The sequence below is a fragment of the Drosophila miranda genome, chromosome XL (genome assembly GCF_003369915.1).
Source record: "Drosophila miranda strain MSH22 chromosome XL, D.miranda_PacBio2.1, whole genome shotgun sequence".
Taxonomy (NCBI): Eukaryota; Metazoa; Arthropoda; class Insecta; order Diptera; family Drosophilidae; genus Drosophila; species Drosophila miranda.
The window spans coordinates 4,446,664-4,460,219 of record NC_046673.1 but is presented as its reverse complement, the minus strand read 5'-3'; the positions used below and the strand labels follow the sequence as shown (position 1 = coordinate 4,460,219).

Genomic DNA, 13,556 nt, shown 5'->3' with positions numbered 1-13,556 from the left:
ACCGCGAGATCTGATTAAATAAAATAAATTTTCTAATGGGTCTTGGTTTAATTTGGATGTAGCAATATAAACGAGGGGGAACGTTGTGAGTTGCTGCGGAGACCGCAACTCTACAGTTATACCCGATACTAAGTCAGTATGGCTCTCCTCCGGAAGACGCCGCTAATATTAAACGACACGACAAAGAGTGCGTGCGAGGAGACAGAAAATCAGTCATAGCCACTGCTAATTGATTTGTTTCTTTTGGCTATAAAAATGATCCGATCTGATCCAGATTCAGCAACCGGATAGATATGATCATTCTCTATGATTGTGCGTTTTTGGTTTTGTCGAATCTGCAATATTGTGGGTGCAACAGATTTTCGTCCTTTGTGGGGGCGGAAAAGGGTGGGGCGAAATTCTGAGATATACGTTTTATAGTGAGATTTAACAGGAGTGCGGATACCAAAACTGGTTACTCTAGTCTCTGGTTAGTCTCTGAGATTTGTGGATGCCCCATATTTTCGTCCTTTGCGGGGGCGGAAATGGGCGGGGCAAAGTTTTGAAATATACTTGTAGCAGTGACATATCACAGAAGTCCGGATATAAAACGTCGTTGCTCTAACTCTTATAGTCCTGAGCACTAGGCGCTGATAGGGACGGACAGACAGACAGGGCTCAACCGACTCGGCTATTGATGCTGATCAAGAATATATATACTTTATGGGGTCGGAAACGATTCCTTCTGGACGTTACACACATCCACTTTTACCACAAATCTAATATACCCCAATACTCATTTTGAGTATCGGGTATAAAAATTTAAAAATGCACTTGCACTTTTAAAAATCAAAGTAGAAGCGGGAAGCGCTCTCAATTGTGCTGAGCGTAAAACAAGACCCGAAGAGAGAGTTTTCGGACTAGACTAGACTAGACTAGAAAAAACCCAATTTTTTTGTGTGTCAATGTATGGTAGCTGCATGACAAAAAAAAACGAGGGGGAACGTTAACGTTCACAATATATTGTGTGCAAAAATGTTCTCTCTTCGTGTGGCTCATGATGACGCGTCAGTATCCGAACGCCAGACCCGAAGTCTTCATTGTCGCCAGTAAATAAGACGAATGCGCAGTCGCAGCGACGCAGCAGCCTATAAAAGACATGCGCTTAGTTCATTTTGGGACTTTTTTCGCAAATTTTTCCAACCTTCGGGTCTGCCAGCATCATCGGCACACTTTCTGTGCCACACTCGGAGCACCAGTCTTCAGTCCCATGGCCTCGAGGCCAAACTATAGCCTCGACGCATGATTCGTGGTGTCCGAAAAGTCCATCCTCACCAGTTTTCTGGGGTATCTGCTTAAAAATCCCGTTGAGGCGCTTCTTGCGTTGCGCATGCGCGCCTTGGACACCGTGTCGCACTTCATATTTGTCAGATTATTAAGCCACTCCCTCGCGTATTGGTACTCATGCGAGTTGCGGTGGAATGCGGCCTACGGTTTGCGGCTGCGGTCCCGCATCACAAACAAATCACTGATCAGGAGATTTGCCATGTTCTCGTTAACCGTTGAACCTTTCTTTTTATTGTCACGTCAGCTTGGGTTGACGGTATCCCTACCTTACTCTGAGGTCCTATGTTCGGTTTTGAACTCCCCCGTTTCTCCTTTGGAGTTGTCTCTGAAACATTCTCCTTTTTCTTGCCAGCTTTGTCCTCCTTCTTGGAGTCCCTCGCCTTCGATTATTGACGTGGTATGTTCCTGTCTTTATTGATCATATATGAATATGAAAAAAAATATGAAAATATGCCAACTTATGCAGGGCAATTAATGTTTATAAAGGCTTCATATATATAGTTAAATATGCGACACTTCACTTTAAGTTTTAAAAAAGGTTTTATTCTTTCACTTTAACTTAGCGTACATTGGTTAGTTATTTCCCCGACGATGACTGAGGTCTGATGTCTTGAACGGAATTAACTTTGGTTGAATTCTCCGACGGTGTCGCGATTGACGTTTGTCTTGAACAGAACTGAGTTGGCTTCTTAGATGTAGACTATTTATATTATGATGCTCTGTTTGGGATTCGGATTTGGATTCGTAGGCGTTGGCTTCGACTTCGGCTTCGGAGATGGAGTACGTGACTCGATCGATATGTGGGAAAGGCGGCTTTTGATGAAAGGCTTCCGCTGCGTATGAGCGGTGTTGCATTACTTGGGGGTGGCTGAGAATAGGGCCTCTGATTGGTCAGCTAGGATGGTGTGATTCTTGAGAATCGATTAGTAATTGATCTCTGAAGAGTGGCGTGATTCTGGTGCGGCTGGATTCTAGTGCGGCATCTATTGTTTTATGTTCATCTTCCAGTTTAGGGTGTTTGTTTACATTGCCTGCAATCGGCTACGCGTGGTCCATTTCGAGCGTGAGATTGTTTATGAGGGTTCGAAGCTGAGGGTGTCGTATTGTTTATAGTATTGTGGGTGCAGGGTAATAGACATAGACAAGGGTATGCGGAGCATGGACTATAGATATGTCACTATATATATGTAAGATTAATAATAATGTATCGTTTATTAATAGTGGTTTTCGAAAAAGAGTACAAAGTGTATGATTTAAGATGTGCAATTAATGAGTCTGTTCTTCCGACTTTTTGTTCAACTTTCTGCTTCTACTTCCAACAACCGACTCCCGTATCGATAGCCCCTTATCGGTTAGGTCTTTTAAACATCGGTTAAGTCTGGTTATATCGTTTAGGTCTTATCGATGGTATCTTAAGTTCAAATGTTAATTTAGATGGGATAGTGCTAACTGCTTGATACACTGTCCTTTAATAGTGTTTTTCGAAAAAGAGTACAAAGTGTATGATTTAAGATGTGCAATTAATGAGTCTGTTCTTCCGACTTTTTGTTCAACTTTCTGCTTCTACTTCCAACAACCGACTCCCGTATCGATAGCCCCTTATCGGTTAGGTCTTTTAAACATCGGTTAAGTCTGGTTATATCGGTTAGGTCTTATCGATGGTATCTTAAGTTCAAATGTTAATTTAGCTGGGATAGTGCTAACTGCTTGATACACTGTCCTTTACATATATATGTACATATATATTACTTCTATATATAAGCCTTATTTTAGTCAATGGTTTTTTTTTTTAGTCAGAGACCTAGTCCCATTCCTGTTCATCTTCTACAGTTGAAGCTTCCTGGATGATATTTCCACTTCCGCGAACATCATAGCCACCAAACTGGGCCCCGCAACCGCCATGGCCACTCAAAACGCGTAGAAAATCGGGCACTACCTGCTCAGATCCCTCAAGAATTTTCACCAGATCTGTGGCCACGCCCGAATCCTGCTCGGGATCAAAGAACGAAGTGGCCCGACCATAATTTCCCACACGCCCGGTGCGTCCAATACGATGAACATAGTCATCAATGGTCTTGGGCATATCGTAGATAACGACATGCTTGACGTTCTTAATATCTAGACCACGAGAAGCAACCGATGTGGCAATGAGCACTTTCATCTTGCCAGTCTTAAAGTCGCGCAGAGCTTGTTCGCGCTGACTCTGTAGTCGATCGCCATGAATCGAAGTTGTGGGATGCTCGGTTTCCGACAAATACGAGGCCAGAAAATCGGCCAGTAATCGGTTACTGCAGTAACCAGAACTAATATGTTGCAACTGAAGGAAAGTTCTGGGGTAGTTCTCTCGGGAGATTTTAGGGATATTTTTAGAGAAAGTTCTGTCCATGTCGACGTTGCCTGATATGGAGTTTCTTTTTTCACAAATTAAGTTCCTTGCTAGGGAAAACACTCTTTCGGAGGAAGCTGACCATGCTGGTGTTGCAAATATTTTGCAGATTTATTTATATAATATTCGGAGCTGCGATTGGTTTTCATTCCACCAGTGCAAAACATTGAAGTCGTCTTTCATAGGTATACTCGTATATTGGATTACGCCACTATTTCCCTTGTCAAGACTTCTTCGTCTGACTGTCCTGAAAGTGGTTCGATAAAATCAGCTAAAAACTCCTCGCATTTATTTGAACGAATCGCCGACAGGGGTATGTTCTCCTTGTCATCAGCGAAAAACGATCGCATCATATTTTTACACTCTTCAATAGTGAGAGTTCTATCCACTTGTATCAATTGATTTGTTAGAAGGCATAAAAGTAACGCAATTCATTTATAATTCTCGCAAACGATGTCGCAAAAGGCTCGCAAGAAATAGTTTTTGCGAGAGTTTTTTTTTTGACCCGTTCCCATTTTGTTCCGTAATAAAAAATATTTTTAAATTGTAATATGAAATGAATTTAATGTATATATGTAATATGTATGAACTATGTACTAAAATTTAAGTTTTTTTGCATCACTTTTTTCCAATCTGGCCTTCCGTTCCTGAGCATACTGGAAATATTTTTGAGTTGTATGGTCGAAATCCTGACCGTCGAGCGCAAACTTCTGTTTAAATGCATCTGTAGAAAATATAAAATATATTAAAAATTGGGGAATTACATGTTCGATATATGTTCGGCTTTTTCTTTTGTAAGACATTTTATTTATTTTATTAATAATGTACTTACCGATTGGCAGAAATTTCTTTTAAATGCGTAAGAGATGGTAGAGATTTTTAACTTAGCACTGCACAGTTCGACGAAAATAATTGAAATGACGGCGCAAGGAACGCACGCTTTATTTGCACTTGTTTCTAATGCTCGACACATGTAAAAAAAGAAAAACACGAATGACTTTTCGACCACTAATCTGTCGACACGTCATCTGTCGAGACGTGAACACAAAGCCGAAGGAGAATTGCCGGACCGAAGGCACACGAAGGCTTGCTTTTTTTTTGGCTTTCGACCGGCAGCACAGTCGAAGCGCACTTTCCTTTTGCAAAACTCCCGCTCGCGAGCTCGTTTGCGAGCGTTTTGCGACACAAGAAGTAGAGCTCATTTTTGGCTCGCTTGCGAGCTCGTTTGCGAGCGTTTTGCGACACAAAACCATATCGCTCGTACACAAGCTCGCTTGCGAGCTCGTTTGCGAGCATTTTCCGGAACTCTCGCAAAAGGCACGTTAGTTGGTTTGCTGGGTTGAGACTTCTCCGTGTCAACATGAAGCTGAATGTATATGAGTTGGTGTCTGTGTTTTTGCCATTCTCAGAAAAACAAATTATGGCATCATACATGGGTAGAAAAGAGTAGCCAAATCGATGGATTTACTTCTGCATTTTTCAACAAGAATTTTAAAATTTCCTCGATTTTGGAGAGTAAATTTTTGACTGCAGTAATGTCGCTATAATTCAACCCATCTTAACGATTAATTTATGTTTTTTTATTTAAAATTTGTGCTCTATCGTATCGTAATTTTATTCCATCTCGTCTGACACACGACTAAACTTGAATTTTACGTTCTGTCCGGACCTCTTGAAATATTAAGCCAGTTTTGCGTATTTTTTTTCGATTTGAACCAATTCTGGAACTGCTCTGAATGCTTTTTCAACAACATTGTTTAACAAATGATTTATACAATGTGTTGAGTCCAGGAACGTGAGAATTGCGGATAAAACACAATCGCTTATCTTCATAGGTACTTAGGCGTTGGTTGCGTTTTATTTCCTATTTGCAAAAGGAGGTTAATACATTTTATTCTTATATGTAGGTAATATATCTACGCACGCTTCGTCTTTTCTACCCGCTCTTTCTTCGACTGCTCAAACTAATGTGACCTCCTTGTCTTTTCATAGTGTGGCCATTTTTCTTCTCTCTTTTTTCTTTATGTAGGGTATCTGTGCCCTTGCTTAAAACTAAGTATATACAAGCTAATTTTTCTCGACAACATCCCCACCACCGTGAATCAAGCACGCTCGTGATTCACAATATGTCTAGCTTTGCCAGCATACAGGTTGGGCGGTGTAGAACTCCAGCCGTCGTCTTTACAGTGGCTGAGCGAACCTGTCCGTCGCGTCCAGGCGTGACTGCTAGAATAACTCCCTTTTTCCATTGAGATCGATGAAGGTTCTTATCACAGATAAGAACAATGTCCATTTCAACGAGTGGTGGCACTGGGTGATGCCACTTTGTCCGTCTGCATAGGTCTGGTAGGTACTCATTGAGCCACTTGTTCCAAAATGAGTGTGAGATCTGCTGAGCGATGCGCCATTCCTTTCGAGTTGGCTGGTACTTCTCCTCTTGTGGATGTGGTGTCTGGCTAGAATTGGGAGAACCTAAAAGAAAGTGATTAGGGGTTATCGGATCGTCTGTGGGGTTATCCAGAGCAATGTGTGTAGGCGGTCTGGAATTTACTATGTTTTCAGCGTTACACATTAGGCTATACAGTATGTCTTCTTTCAGGTTTTTGTCATGCAGCGCGTGTCCTATGGCCCTCTTCACACTGCGTACCAATCTTTCCCAGCACCCACCTGCATGGGGGTTTAGCGGGCAATTAAACAGCCATTCGATCTGCTTGGTTGACAGCTCGTTCGCTATTCTAATGTGATCGAGGTCCTGTAATTTTCTTTTCAATTCACGCTCAGCTCCCACCAAATTGGTACCATTGTCAGATCGGATTCTTACTGGTCTTCCGCGCCGCCCCATGAAGTTATGCAATACTCGAAGACACGTATCTGTCCCTGGCAATTTCAAAATGAATTGCTCTTATTGTAAGGCATATCCAGCGTTTCTCGGTACTTCTTCCTCTTACAACCAGAAACGGTCCCATATAGTCGATTCCACAATATGAGAATGGGCGTACGTACGGAGAGAGTCTGTCCTTAGGAAGTTGTCCCATTAATGGCATTTTTGGTGAAGCTCTCTGGATTTTACAAGTCATACAATTTCTAGCTGCACGGTGAACCTCCTGTCGGCAGTGTGGTATGTAGTACTTTCTGCGTATTTCTGCTATAATTGTGTTTTCATTCTGGTGTTTCCATAGCTCGTGATAATGTCGCACGATCAATTTTGTAACGTGATGCCCTTGGGGCATTAATATTAGACGCCTGGTTTCTTCTCCAACCGAACATGCGTTATTAATACGCCCATTCATGCGGATCACTCCTCTTCCGTCTATGATCGGAGAAAACTTCCACAGCTTGCTGTTCTTTTCGATGGACTGTCCAGTCAATAGCACCACCCGCTCATCATGAAATGCAACATCCTGTACATTGCGGATCACTATGAGTACAGCTTCTTCAATTTCAGCTACATCAAGGTAGACTTTTCGTTTGATCTTACGATCACACATCCTGTAGACCCAAGCGACAACTCGCATCAGCCTTGTAAATGAAGAGAACCTTTCCAGCAACTCCCTGAATACGATATTGACAGATCCATCTGAAGACATCTCATTGATTGATAACGTAAACTTGCTTCTTAGTTCCAGTTCCGTGTCACCAACGTCTGAAGTTCCTAGATTCCATTGACTTGCGTCCTCTTGAAGGAATTGGGGGCCTCTCAACCAGGAGGTTTCTCGAGTTCCAGATCTGAGTTTGGTGCCAAAGTCTGCCGGGTTATCCTTAGTAGGCACCCAATGCCAATCTTCCAACCTTGTGGCCTCAAGTATCTCGTCAATTCTGTGTCCTACATATGGCTTATATTTTCACCAGTATGGCAGTATCTGTGCCCTTGCGTAAAACTAAGTATATACAAGCTAATTTTTCTCGACAACACAATGAATCTGAGCTGATTCCTTAAATGCAGATATCATGTTTGATCCACTGTCTGTAACAATAATGGCGTCGTTTAAATCTAACCCAAAAGAATTCAAACATTGTTCCACCTTAGTGCGAATTAATGTGCCTGCAAATAAATAAAAGTAAGAAAGAAAAATTGTTGTCCTCATTTGCTTCACATTTCGATAACAATTTAATACCCTCTGTAAGGGTATAAACACGAACTTGTTGCATATTCACCTTTAATGCAGATCATTTCCAGCAGACGGGTTTTCATGCTTCCTTTAAATAAATAGTGTGAAGGACTAAATAGGACGTCTGCGAAAAGGTATCTGTCCATGCGTCTGACGTGATAGTGTAGTCATTGCCTTTCATTAAGACTATTTCTTCTGTGACAGCTTGAAGTTCCTTATTGTATAAGTCTGTGTCGTTACGCGATCTCGTTGTTGGATGAGGTAGCAGGCTGCTAATGTTTACGTTTGGTCCAAAACGACTTAAAATATCAAGGGCAACTGATATAACGTCTTCAAGACCTTAATCGCTGATAATACTAAATGGTCGACAATTTTGAACGACCCACTTCGTCACGACCTTTGTCACTAATAATTTCGTTTCGGCATCTACCTTCATAAACGTTATCGTTTTCTTCAGAGTTGGTATCCTTTATTGGTTAACTAGTTATGATATTAAATTAAAAAAACACTTTTTTATTTGTTTTTTTTGTTCATTGATTATTTATATATTCTTTGATAATATTTTGACTGTAACACCGGTACCACATATGTACATTCGATTCGAGAGCAGAAAGGAAAGAGGAAGTAGTGAAGGAATTGGGGGCCTCTCAACCAGGAGGTTTCTCGAGTTCCAGATCTGAGTTTGGTGCCAAAGTCTGCCGGGTTATCCTTAGTAGGCACCCAATGCCAATCTTCCAACCTTGTGGCCTCAAGTATCTCGTCAATTCTGTGTCCTACATATGGCTTATATTTTCTGTGATCTGATTTAATCCATGCTAAGACAGTCTTGGAGTCGGACCACATGTGGACACATTTGGGGTTGACGTCGTGACCCTCAAGAATACATTTCCTGAGACGAGTTCCTAGCACTGCCGCCTGTAGCTCGAGCCTGGGTATGGTCGATAGTTTCATTGGGGCACACTTGGTCTTTCCCATTATAAATGCGGACTTCCATCCAGATTTCGTACGTATGCGCCAGTATCCAACTGCTGCATAAGCTGACTCACTCGCATCGCAAAATATGTGTAGTTCAATTGGTTCCCCAAAGAACTCTTCAGCGTAACATCGGGGTATCCTTATCTTGCATGCTTGGCTTAGGCTGCGCAACCAACATTTCCATTGCTTTATATCGTCGCCCTCAATTGGCTGGTCCCACTCTGTTCGCTTTTGCCATATTGACTGCAGAAGCAGTTTAGCGATCAGGGAATATTCGGCTAGAATTCCAAATGGGTCAAACACAGACATAACCACTCGCAATACTTCTCGCTTAGACGGTATTCTTGATTCTGAAAAGATTGATGCGTCAATTTTGTTAAACGAAAGTGAGAACCCAAATTCGTCGCTGCGTGTACACCAGTACATTCCCAGGACCTTTTGATAATGCGAAGATTCATCCCTATCAAGAGTTATGGGTTCAGCTACTTGTTCGTTACCAAAAACCTTGTTGAAGAATTTCGAATTGGACACAAACTTTCTCAGTTCGAATCCTCCCTTTTTGTGAATGTCAACTATCTCCTTCACGACTCTCACAGCCGATTCTTCGGATGAAAAACAATGCACCAAATCGTCCACATAATGGTTTTTAATAATGGCAATCACCACATCTGGATACGATTCCTTAAATTCAAGTGCGTTTCTATTTTTCACATATTGAGCAGAGGCCGGTGAACATTTGGCTCCAAAGGTTATGACCTGCATTTCATACTCCTTCATCTCGTCGCCTGGATTCTTCCTCCATAGTATGCGTTGGGCACATCGATCCTCCTTTCGTATTATGACTTGGTGGAACATTTCTGCTATGTCAGCACAGACTCCAATCGGTTTCTGTCTGAACCTCATAAGAATGTCCGTTAGGGATTGATACCCGTCGGGGCCAGTCATGAGCATGGAGTTTAACGACACTCCATCGACTTCTGCAGCCGCGTCGAAAACAATTCTCAACTTGCCGGGCTTGTTAGGATTTAAGACCCCAAAATGAGGCAGGAACCATTCTTTTTTCTTGTCCACTTCCAGTTCATTGCTTGTGATATGCCGAATGTATGACTTTTCTTCGTATGCTTCCATCAGGTCGCAGTATTTTTTGTAGTACTCTGGATCATGTATAAATTTTCTTTCCAAAGACAATTGTCTCTTTATTGCCATTTTCTTGCTGTCAGGCAAGACGACGTCATCCACTTTCCATAGTAATCCCGTTTCAAAACGGTCACCAATACGTTTTGTCGTGGTTGATAGCAATCGGTTCGATCTCTCAGTTTCTCGACCTTCTACGTGGTTTTTCACAATCCGCACATCCATTTCCGAATTCGTGATGTAGTCTCGCACCAACTGTTCAATGTGCTCGTCATTGTGTTTAACCAGATGTACGGCCTTTACATTACTCATGGGTCCTGATTCTCCGCGACATTTTCCATACGCAACCCATCCCAGATTGGTTAATGCAATGGCTGGCCCAACGTATCCCATAGATCTCATTTGCTTTGGAGCTATCAAATGTAGGTTATCTAGTCCGATTAGTATTTCAGGTCTAGCATTTCTATAGCCTTTCACAGGAATACTCTTTATGTGTGGGTATTGCGAGCTTAGCTCAGACATGTTTACGGATTGCTTCGGCAGCCGTAAATCCTCAATAGTCCTTACTCCGTTTAGTGCATAGACCTTGCCTCCACGTTCATCAGATATTCCAATATTAAATCGGCTGACCAATTCCGTTGATGTCTTTTCTCCAAACCATTGCAATGTCAGACTTTCTTTGGGCCCATGTAATCCTAACTCGTCTGCCAGGCTTTCATTTATAAGGGTTACTGCAGAACCTTCATCCAAATCAGTGAGCTAGCCTCATGCGTTGCTGTTCCTGTGAACTTTACTTCCTCGCCTGGTTGATTAACTGATTCTGCATGGAGCAAACGGTGAATGCGTTTGGCACATCCATCAAGTCCACATTGGTGATGTCGTCTACATTTTTGACTACGATGGCCGTACTTTAGGCAATTGAAGCATAATTTTCTTTCCCTTACATGCTGCCATTTTTTTTCAAGTTCTAACTGGGCAAATGAGTTACAGTTTTCCAAGTCGTGTTTCCCATTGCATGCGGAGCACGCCTTCATGGTTACAAGTCCGATGTCGTTTGCATGGAATAGTCTCGACTTTTCCTTCTTTGGCTTGAACGTCGCCTGATCGTCAACCAATCCTGCGTCTTGCACTTCTTCGGCCAATCCCTGAAGCCATAGACTTAAATGACTGATCGATTTTTCATCTCCTAGTTGCTTGGAATGGCGTGCCCACTCCAGTCTCTGTTGCACTGGCAACTTTAAGATTAACTCCTCCATTAATTTTGGGTTTTTTAACTGCTGATGTTCGTTAGCTGCTTCTAAGAATGAAGCCAAGTTTTGTACCTTCATTTTGAACTCTACTAATTGTTCCAATCTCCCTTCGCGAATGCTCGGAAATTCTCTAACGTGACTAATCTGGCTTTTTACGAGTTTCTCCGGTCTACCAAAATTTTGTTTAAGGGTCTCTAAAATATTTGAAACGTTAGAACTGTGAATAAGCAAACATTCAACGGTCTCCCTAGCCTTGCCCTTTATTGCCTTTTGGAGGCGTAACAAATTTTGCCTGTCACTGTATCCGTACTCTGCAGTGGTCATAGTGAAAGCTTCGTTGAACATTGGCCACTCTTCGGGAGCACCATTAAACTCCGGTAGATCGTACAATTTTCTTTGCGTTTCCTGAGAAGGAACCGGTTGCCTTGGTGATGAGACTGCGTCTGATATCGCTGAGGGCTCAGCCATGGTTGATTGTGGTCCTGGCTCGCCAGTTGTCCTTCCACTAATACCAAGGGATCGCAGACGTATATTAGTTTTTTCCATTTGAATTTGATTCATCCGCAGAACTTCCATTTGGAACTGCTGCATTTGCATTGCATTGGCCCGCTGACCTTCTTGCATTTGGCGCCACATCTCCATCATAACGTTAACAACGCCATGTGATTGGGCTTCTTTTGATGTGCCGGGCCCGGCCCCCTCCATATTTGAGGCTTCACCTTGCGCGGATTCTCTTTCCACTTTTCCCATCTCAACGTTGTCCTCGTCCATTTCATCCGTTGCCCTTAATTTGCTCATTGCTCTGGTAATCATCACCCGTAGACTAACCTTTCCCCAAATCAACAATCAAATTGGCACTTACCAAACAAACCACAATCCAGAAATTTTCACTCGATTTCATCAGCCAACTGCGCACTCAAGCCTCTAGTTGCTGGCCCGCAAGAACTTCGTTGGTTAGAGCGAGATGGCAGTATGTGCACGATCTCGCATACATACATATAAATGTGCGCTTTTTTCAGCTGCCTGACGTGCGCACCCACGTTGGCCTCCGTGTTCTGCAATGTTTATTATCCACCCACGAGCGAGATGACCGTCTCCTTGTGGGTTCCGTCGCTTCTCCAATGTCCAGTATACTTCAGTGCTTGCACCACGAGTCTCTGCCCGTCTTCATACAAACTCCAAGAACTCTAGCGTCATTGGCTTCCAAGAAGCGAAATAAAAGATGTTGAGTCCAGGAACGTGAGAATTGCGGATAAAACACAATCGCTTATCTTCATAGGTACTAAGGCGTTGGTTGCGTTTTATTTCCTATTTGCAAAAGGAGGTTAATACATTTTATTCTTATATGTAGGTAATATATCTACGCACGCTTCGTCTTTTCTACCCGCTCTTTCTTCGACTGCTCAAACTAATGTGACCTTCTTGTCTTTTCATAGTGTGGCCATTTTTCTTCTCTCTTTTTTCTTTATGTAGGGTATCTGTGCCCTTGCTTAAAACTAAGTATATACAAGCTAATTTTTCTCGACAACACAATGAATCTGAGCTGATTCCTTAAATGCAGATATCATGTTTGATCCACTGTCTGTAACAATGATGGCGTCGTTTAAATCTAACCCAAAAGAATTCAAACATTGTTCCACCTTAGTGCGAATTAATGTGCCTGCAAATAAATAAAAGTAAGAAAGAAAAATTGTTGTCCTCATTTGCTTCACATTTCGATAACAATTTAATACCCTCTGTAAGGGTATAAACACGAACTTGTTGCAGATTCACCTTTAATGCAGATCATTTCCAGCAGACGGGTTTTCATGCTTCCTTTAAATAAATAGTGTGAAGGACTAAATAGGACGTCTGCGAAAAGGTATCTGTCCATGCGTCTGACGTGATAGTGTAGTCATTGCCTTTCATTAAGGCTATTTCTTCTGTGACAGCTTGAAGTTCCTTATTGTATAAGTCTGTGTCGTTACGCGATCTCGTTGTTGGATGAGGTAGCAGGCTGCTAATGTTTACGTTTGGTCCAAAACGACTTAAAATATCAAGGGCAACTGATATAACGTCTTCAAGACCTTAATCGCTGATAATACTAAATGGTCGACAATTTTGAACGACCCACTTCGTCACGACCTTTGTCACTAATAATTTCGTTTCGGCATCTACCTTCATAAACGTTATCGTTTTCTTCAGAGTTGGTATCCTTTATTGGTTAACTAGTTATGATATTAAATTAAAAAAACACTTTTTTATTTGTTTTTTTTGTTCATTGATTATTTATATATTCTTTGATTATATTTTGACTGTAACACCGGTACCACATATGTACATTCGATTCGAGAGCAGAAAGGAAAGAGGAAGTAGTGTCCACTTCAACTGTGACCA

The 13,556-nt window shown here is 42.0% G+C and overlaps 2 protein-coding genes across 7 annotated transcripts; both read right to left on the bottom strand.

The window, feature by feature from the left end:
* Positions 1 to 3,127: 3,127 nt before the first annotated feature.
* LOC117186874 (ATP-dependent RNA helicase vasa-like) lies at positions 3,128 to 3,712 on the bottom strand. Its single transcript, XM_033388156.1, has one exon. The coding sequence runs from the start codon at positions 3,710 to 3,712 to the stop codon at positions 3,128 to 3,130; it is 585 nt and encodes a 194-aa protein (XP_033244047.1).
* Positions 3,713 to 4,233: 521 nt separating this feature from the next.
* On the bottom strand, positions 4,234 to 13,556 carry LOC117188071. Of its 6 annotated transcripts, XR_004472461.1 has the most exons (5): positions 12,954 to 13,556; positions 12,043 to 12,840; positions 7,868 to 9,146; positions 4,545 to 7,754; positions 4,234 to 4,436 (listed from the first exon to the last, which is right to left on the bottom strand). XR_004472461.1 is itself a non-coding variant. In XM_033391379.1 (4 exons), exon 2 carries the CDS (start codon positions 10,450 to 10,452, stop codon positions 8,359 to 8,361), a length of 2,094 nt encoding a protein of 697 aa, XP_033247270.1. In that variant the 5' UTR covers positions 10,453 to 12,840; positions 12,954 to 13,555; the 3' UTR covers positions 5,536 to 5,576; positions 5,637 to 7,754; positions 7,868 to 8,358. The 6 variants fall into 5 exon arrangements, 5 of the variants coding, with proteins under 5 accessions (XP_033247270.1, XP_033247268.1, XP_033247263.1 ...); XM_033391379.1 differs by lacking the exon at positions 4,234 to 4,436 and having other exon boundaries at positions 5,536 to 5,576; positions 5,637 to 7,754; positions 7,868 to 12,840; positions 12,954 to 13,555; XM_033391377.1 differs by lacking the exon at positions 4,234 to 4,436 and having other exon boundaries at positions 5,536 to 7,754; positions 7,868 to 12,488; positions 12,549 to 12,840; positions 12,954 to 13,555.

Coding starts and splice junctions, on each gene's coding strand:
- LOC117186874 (XM_033388156.1), bottom strand. CDS start 3,712: ATGGACAGAACTTTCTCTAAAAATATCCCTAAAATCTCCCGAGAGAAC.
- LOC117188071 (XM_033391375.1), bottom strand. CDS start 10,452: ATGTCTGAGCTAAGCTCGCAATACCCACACATAAAGAGTATTCCTGTG.